The sequence below is a fragment of the Amblyomma maculatum genome, chromosome 2 (assembly GCF_055883805.1).
Source record: "Amblyomma maculatum isolate TAMU_Amacu chromosome 2, ASM5588380v1, whole genome shotgun sequence".
In the NCBI taxonomy this organism is placed as follows: domain Eukaryota; kingdom Metazoa; phylum Arthropoda; class Arachnida; order Ixodida; family Ixodidae; genus Amblyomma; species Amblyomma maculatum.
This window is the reverse complement of record NC_139345.1, coordinates 53,995,695-54,003,602: the sequence shown is the minus strand read 5'-3', so window position 1 is coordinate 54,003,602 and position 7,908 is coordinate 53,995,695. Positions and strand designations below refer to the sequence as shown.

Here is a 7,908-nt window from a genome sequence, read left to right as displayed (position 1 = left end):
TATTGATGAAGAACAAGAATGGGACATTAGCAACATAGGGCGAGAAAGCACCATAGCATGGTCATTTTGATCTACAATTTGCATTTCCAACAAAGATGTATAGCACCAGGTCAAGGAAGAATTTGTAGTGCAGCACTGGTGATCGAACTCAGTGCCCCCCCCCCCCCCCCCACTTCAATTAGAGGCGGATTGCACTAAGCTTACCTCTATACATTGTCGTGGTTCTGTTTGGTACTTCTTCAAGTCCGCAACAATATAAGCAAATAACGTAACCAATTTACTCAGGGCAAGTATATATGTGCATTGACTGAGAGCGGCCTGTGCGATCGTCCAAATCATGTTGTGAACTTATCAGGCCACAAGCAAGAATTTATCTAACTGCACTTAATAAATAATACCAAGCGTGTGTAAGACTTTCGGTTAGCATTAGATACGAGAGCAAGCAGGGGAACTATCCTCCTCTTTCTTATGGAAAGCTGCTCACCAATTGTGAAATACTACTTTCTCTGCCCCGCCGCGGTGGTACAGTTGTAAGACGCCCAACTACTGTGCCGGAGTTCCCGGCTTCGATCCTTACCGCCGGCGGCTGCGTTTCGATGCAGGCGAAAAGCAGAGGCGTCCGCGTACTGTGCGATGTCAGTGCGCAATAAAGATCCCCAGGTGGCCGAAATTACTCCATAGCCCTCCATTACGACTCCTCTTTCTCGCTTTCTACTTTCACTCCCAACCTTCCTCCGAAGTTCGCCAGGTGGTCTACGACGCCCCTTTCTCTCTTTTGACCCCGCCGGGGTGGTGCAGTGGCAAGACGCCGGTGTCCGGAGTGCCCCGGTTCGAACCCGACCTCGGCGACTGCGTTTCGATGGAGGTGAAACGAAGAGACGTCCGTGTGCTGTGCGATGTCAGCGCACGTTAAAGATCCCCAGGTGGTCGAAATTACTCTGTAGCTCTCCACTACGGCTCCTCTTTCTCTATTTCCACTTTCACTCCCACCTTCCTCACTACCCTTACGGCGCGGTTCAGGTGTCCATAGAACAAGCGTGACGATACTGCGCCTTTCCTTTCCTGTGAACCAATTATTATTACTTCTTTCTTTTTTCTCCCCTTTCTTATTTGTTGTTGTTGTTGTGGCTGTAGAAAGAAGGAAAAGAAAATGCACGGGCCTGCTACTGGCTCTGTAGCTGAGCCACCTCCGTTGCCTCGTGCAGACAGAAGAGAAAATAGAGAAGAAAGAAAAGAAAGAGGGAGAGAAAGACGCGCGCCGCAACAACAGCCGTCGTCCACCACCAAAACGGTGGCAGGTGCAATGACGGCCTACAGGAGATAAAAATTCTTTGGCAGGCTAGCCCCTGCCTCAAGCGGCGGTGACCTACCTGTCCCAGCCGCGTATTTGGGTTTGCTCGGTACGGTGGCTCCGCAAGGGACAAAGCAACAGAAGAGACGAAGAAAACGGGCTGTTCCGACTAGCATCTACCGCCCCCAGGAGCCGAGCAGCCTAGCGATTAGCGGCGCATGCTTTTTCAATGGGTGTCATGTTGGACGCGGCACTAGCTTGAGAGAGCCTATAATACTACTACTACTAATACTACTACTACTACTACTACTAAATAATAATAATAATACACAGTAATATTTCTCTGCTAATGACTATTGTTAATATTATTATTATCATTATTATCATTAGTAGTAGTAGTAGTGGACACCTTCATCCCTTGGTGTCCACAGACACAAGTGTGACAGATACTGCGCTTTTCCCTTCCTGTGAACCAATTAATATTATCATTAATAATTAAAACTATGAAGATAATATTTAGCCAGTTAATTAGGCCGTTACCTACAGACAATTCAGTGCCAACTTAGTGAAACAAGTCTTCCTCTATACTACTACTACTACTACTACTACTACTACTACTACTACTACTACTACTACTACTACTACTACTAATAATAATAATAATAATAATAATAATAATAATAATAATAATAATAATAATAATAATAATAATAATAATAATAATAATAATAGTAGTAATAGTAGTAGTAGTAGTATAGGCTCTCTCAAGCTAGTGCCGCGTCCAACATGACGCCCATTGAAAAAGCATGCGCCGCTAATCGCTAGGCTGCTCGGCTCTTGGGGGCGGTAGATGCTAGTCGGAACAGCCCGCTTTCTTCGTCTCTTCTGTCGTTTTGTCCCTTGCGGAGCCACCGTACCGAGCAAACCCAAATACGCGTCCCAGCCCCATCAGGGGAGTATCGAGGCCCTCAAAGGACCCTCTTTTCTTATTTATCTCGCCAATGTGCGAGCCCGCGATAGAACGAGTGGCAGAGGAAATTTCAGCTGCCTTTAAACGCTGACGACGAGCGCATAAAAGCAAAGATTGTCGGCTGCGAAAAGAACGTCCTCTCGCCCTTCTCATCTTAACCTACATATCCCTACAGCACCCTGCATGCCAGACGCCGCTCTTTTTTCGCAGCAACTGTGGATGTTGTGTACAAGCGTACAACCGTTAGCATAAGTTCAAGATGCTCTCAACTTTTTTTTTTTACAACCATTTCTTTATGTGCGTTCAATTTTTCTTTTTTCTTTTTTTGTCTTGCGTGTGATGAGAAAGAGCCGCCAGTCTTCCCTGGAAGTTTTCAGCAGATCAGACCATGCATCGACAAAATGGCGCTTGCACAAGAAAGAAAGCCAAGCAGGAATTGGGCACCGTCACGATAAAGTAACAATGCATGATGAGAAATGTGACCCCGTACGTGATATGAATTTGAAGTTTTACCGTAAGTAGCGAATTTCGGTAGCTGGCCAGTAGTCTACATTTTCGGAATGCTCAAAAGTGATGAAAAAAACGTAGGTCTCCGCCAATAAAAGAGTTGCTCTAAATTCTCTGCACTGTATATAACTATATTGAAATAAGCACTGTATATCAAGAAAATACGTAATTATAATTCCTGAAGTTCTGCTATTTTGCGAGTTACCAGGCGTGCCCTCAATATGCTGGACAACGCTTCTGTCCTGTTCTAACTTTCGCAGCTGAAGTTTGCGCTGTGTGTGTGTGTGTGTGTGTGTGTGTGTGTGTGTGTGTGTGTGTGTGTGTGTGTGTGTGTGTGTGTGTGTGTGTGTGTGTGTGTGTGTGTGTGTGTGTGTGTGTGTGTGTGTGTGTGTGTGTGTGTGTGTGTGTGTGTGTGTGTGTGTGTGTGTGTGTGTGAGTGTGTGAGTGTGTGAGTGTGTGTGTGTGTGTGTGCGTGTGTGCGTGTGTGCGTGTGTGTGTGTGTGTGCGTGTGTGTGTGTGTGTGTGTGCGTGTGCGTGCGTGTGTGTGTGCGTGTGTGTGTGTGTGTGCGTGCGTGCGTGTGTGTGTGCGTGCGTGTGTGTGTGTGTGTGTGTATGTGTGTGTGCGCGTGTGTGTGTGTGCGCGTGTGTGTGTGTGTGTGTGTGTGTGTGTGTGTGTGTGTGTGTGTGTGTGTGTGTGTGTGTGTGTGTGTGTGTGTGTGTGTGTGTGTGTGTGTGTGTGTGTGTGTGTGTGTGTGTGTGTGTGTGTGTGTGTGTGTGTGTGTGTGTGTGTGTGTGTGTGTGTGTGTGTGTGTGTGTGTGTGTGTGTGTGTGTGTGTGTGTGTGTGTGTGTGTGTGTGTGTGTGTGTGTGTGTGTGTGTGTCTGAAAAACCTTTCCTTCTATACTTTCAGCCCTTGTGTTGAGCTGCTTCCAATAAATGAATATTTACCAGTAATGAAAACCCACTTGTGGTTTAAAAATTGCTAATTGCTCTCGCCATAATTTTACTTCAGTAGTGGGAAGCATGTACTAAAAAGAGACAAAAAATCTACAGAAGCCTTGCCAAACGATGTCTCATATATCAAATAGTTACAACAAAACACTTGAGGTGGCGCAATTCTTGTATTAGTCCAACGTAAGATTAAATCTCTGGCCACTGGTGTTTGCGTTCCGTTCGGGGTCCTTCAGGTGGTCCACATGGCTTGACGTCGAGGCTGGGACGCCATGATCTGTCCGTGGTTCCAGCGCCGGCTGGTTAGTAGTCCTCTCTCTTCTGCCAGGTAACAATGGTCTCTGCACGCCTGCGTCTTCGATATCGCGGAAAGGCTCAGTGGCCAGCCTAGTCCCCTCGACCTCACCTTCAGAAGAAGCCAGATCGTCTGGCTGAATCATGTAGCGGCGCGCCAGTTCTTCGACTTCGAGGTCATCAGCAGTAGCTCCCGAGGCCACCGGAGGGGCGGGTACCACAAGACTCTTGGAAGGTACGGCATTCATACCGTTGCCGTGTGCTCCGAGCCGACTGCCAAAGGCTCCTCCCGAGTAGATGTAGCGGCCCGTCGCCACTGCTGAGATCACGAATCCCGCCGTTGCGAGGCTGACGGTAAAGAGCAAAAAAATGGACACGGAGGTGGTCGTGCCTGGTCCCGGTGCCTGGGCAGCCAACCCCACTGGGTCGTCCTTGTATCTGGAGGTCGACAGTGGTTGCTGGAACAGCACGGCTGTCGCAGAGGCCCCCGGTGCTGTTCGTTCCCTCTCCATAGAGACAATGGTGACTTTGGACTGTCGGGCAACTGCCTCCAGAACATCAGCTAGACTCGCTGTTCGCCGAGACGCGGAGATGGACTTGCTCGTAAATCTTGCCGAAGCGCCAGCGTCGGACTCACGAGACATCGTTCCTCGCGTCGTCCAAGATGTAAATGGGGCGCAAAAGCGTAAGAAAGTGCTGCTGACCTCAGATAAGCTACAGGAGCTCAGAGCTAGGATGTTCCGAGCAACGTGTCAGGCGCAGTGTCTCGCGGTGATGATGGTGATGATGATGTTCTCTATCATAATGGCACATACCCAAGGCGGGAGATTGGCCAGGGTGCACTGCAGATACTAAAGGCAAGGTGTGGAGTATTTAAATAATCATCAGTTTTAAACTAGAATTTAAACCAAACATCAAAAGAAAAAGAAAAATCAATGAATTATCATTCTAGCAGAGGAAGCTACCTGATGAAGATATATAATCGTAGTCAGGGCACAATGTTAATGATGATAGTTCTTCTCGCCTCTGCATTTGGCACGTACCTACAGTAGGGGATTGGCCAGAGGGATGATAGTTGCGGGCACCATTCATCCAAAAGATGTCCATGCGGGTAGGAAGCCTTTTGTACTTCTAGGCGAAGTAGTAAAGGCGGCTTTCAGGCAGTTTTCTTCAAGGGAGTAAATGTTTCGTACTCTTGGCCACCCAATTTTACTTTACCCAGTTAAAATTGCCTCTAGCCAGCTAAGTAGAACTTATTAATGGACCCATTTAGCTCGTGAGCATCTAAAAGGTTACTGACGAAGACGTGCCCATCTTGACAAGTTTAAAGTTATTTACAATAATTAGTTGAACTGCCCAAAGCGTCACTTGAGGCCATCTACTTTCCCGTTTTAGCCGAGAACATCGATAAATATCTGCCTGAAGAAAAAAAAAGATGTAATCTGTCAGAACCGAAATTCACTTATTTCTATACTTGCTGAGGTTTGGAGGCGGCAGTTCTCGCCGAGAAACGTTATCAGTCCTTCCCGTTTCAAACTTTCCTAAAGCACTCCAATGCATGCAATTATGCAGACAATTTACGGGGAAATGAGGGGCTCACTGTTATAGAATTTAATGGAGCCAGCTGTCTACGAGTCCAAGGCAAACGTAGATGATAATTTTTTTTTATGTTTTGTTAGTGGTATTGAGAAGAATTATTCTTATGATGTTTGTTTTTCCTTCCGCTTTGTATTTAACGTCCTTCATTCCTTAAATCATCATGTTTTCCCTCTCATTCAGCATCTCTAAGGCCTTGATGTCGTTGTTTCATGTGCTTTCGCCCGGACTTTATGCTCACACGGCCTCCGCGATCACGCCCTGTACCAGAGGAACTTTGTGCATAATAAGGAAACGTTCCTCCTTGCTGTGCCATCCGAACTCTGACCGGATATCTTTGGCTTGTCATTTAGAAGTCACCCGCATTCAAGAAAAATACTATTGGCCTAAGCTGCTGTTTTCAGACCAGCACTAAGTGAGGACACGCCGTGACTGTCAGCGGCGCAAGACGCCTGCTACGAAGCCAGCAGGGCTTTTCCAGCCCACTAAAGCCTCTTTCCAGCAAGTGGGGATGCATCTTGTGGACCTTTTCTCAAGCGTCTTTATCTGACACAGGAGACTTTTGTGGCCACGGACTACTTAACTTGATATGCCGAGACATTGGACATTAGAGTAGATTGGACCACTTTCATGAATAACATTGGTGCCCGCCGCCCAGTACTTGTTCGGATGCATAGACACCTACCTCATACCATAATTTGTGCCTCTTTCAAATTTATTTTTTGCTGCACGCAAGTAGAGGCTGCCCAGAGAAGAAGTGTTAACTTGTGACCGCAGTATCGCATTTGTACTTGGTAGCATTTGTACTTGGTACTTTGTACTTGGTAGCATTTGTACTTGCTAGGCCTACTGGGGCTCCGCGGAGCCTCAGCTCTGATAATATGGCAAGAATGGGGACGCCAATGGACCCTCCGGTAGTCGCTGTGACTTCTGCAAGCACAACGGCAGGCTGCGGTAACGAGCCTTTACCTGGAGCTAGCACTTGGCCACAGAGCAACGTAGACATTACTTCGAGTACGAGGACAACGCTCGGGCCGCTACCCGAGCTAAACGATACACATCAGGCTATGGATGTGCAACAGGAAGTCGTCACTAACGCTTCTCAACGGACAACCCGGCTGGTCAAACTACCTGGGCCACCAGTCAACACACCACCGGCAAAGAAGGTAAGGGCCGCCCCTGATAAGCTAGCATCTGCTTATCCAACACCAGCCTTGCAGAAATCCTTCAGAGTGCATATCAGACCTACAGTGCAGTTTGATATCACTAAGATACCCACCAGAACAATGCAGAGAGTAATAGACGCAGCGCTTGGTACCACAGGTTACCAGGGGTTTGTAAGCCACAGGGCATCTAATACTGTCACAGTACATTTAGCCACCATTGAGGATGCACGCAAAATGACCACAGTAACACAGATTCCAATCACGACAGAGGAGTATCTTCCTGTCCAGACGTATTTTGCGTCAGGTCCAAACACTCAGCGATGTGTCCTCTATGACCTAGACCTACAAGATTTCCCGGAGACGGTGGCCAGACACCTCATATCAGGAACACATACTGTGTTAGCCGCTCGTCGTATGGGGAACAGAGGCACTTTTCTCATCACATTACTGGGACCAGATACTCTTCCGGACAGATTTTACTACAACGGCCGCATAGTGCGACCCAAAACGTACAAACCTAGACCGGTGCACTGTTACAGGTGCTACAGAGAAGGCCATATGCAGAAAGTTTGTCCATATGGAGTTAACCCCGAATACATAAATGAATCTGGAGAAACGAAATTCAAATGCGGCCTATGCAAATCTGATGATCACGATATCACTTCATCTCAGTGTCCGACAAAAAAGCGAAAGCTCGAGTTAGCAAGGGCTGGACGACATAAACAATGTGCATCGTTAATGGGTAAAAACAGATTTGCAGCTCTGGCCAAAGAGCTGTTTGATGACCCGCTAGAAGAAGAAGAGCCTGTTGAGGTGGTTGCACAGAACAGTGCATCTTTTGCTTCTACGCTAAAAAAATGGACGACGCACAAAACGGAGCGCAGTGGCATTCACTGCTGATGATTTTCCGGACCTTAAAGACTGCACAAGCCAGCAGGATGCAATAGAAAAAGAAATTGCGATGCTTTCAGCACAAATTGCACAGCTGCGACAAAAGAAAGCACATATAGCCCAACGACGAAAGGAGAGCTCAGAAAAACAGAAAGAAACGCAGGCAGTACGACAGCAAGGTTAGTGGATGCTCCGAATTGTAAACCTGCCGATAACATACCTATTTGGAAGGCGATACTGGAC

At 47.2% G+C, this 7,908-nt stretch overlaps 1 protein-coding gene across 1 annotated transcript; it reads right to left on the bottom strand.

The window, feature by feature from the left end:
• Window positions 1-3,891: 3,891 nt before the first annotated feature.
• On the bottom strand, window positions 3,892-4,656 carry LOC146198667 (uncharacterized). Its single transcript, XM_084591952.1, has one exon. It carries the CDS (start codon window positions 4,654-4,656, stop codon window positions 3,892-3,894), a length of 765 nt encoding a protein of 254 aa, XP_084448078.1.
• Window positions 4,657-7,908: the final 3,252 nt, after the last annotated feature.

Bases quoted from the DNA above. Each gene is read 5' to 3' on its own strand.
- LOC146198667 (XM_084591952.1), bottom strand. From the start codon at position 4,656: ATGTCTCGTGAGTCCGACGCTGGCGCTTCGGCAAGATTTACGAGCAAG.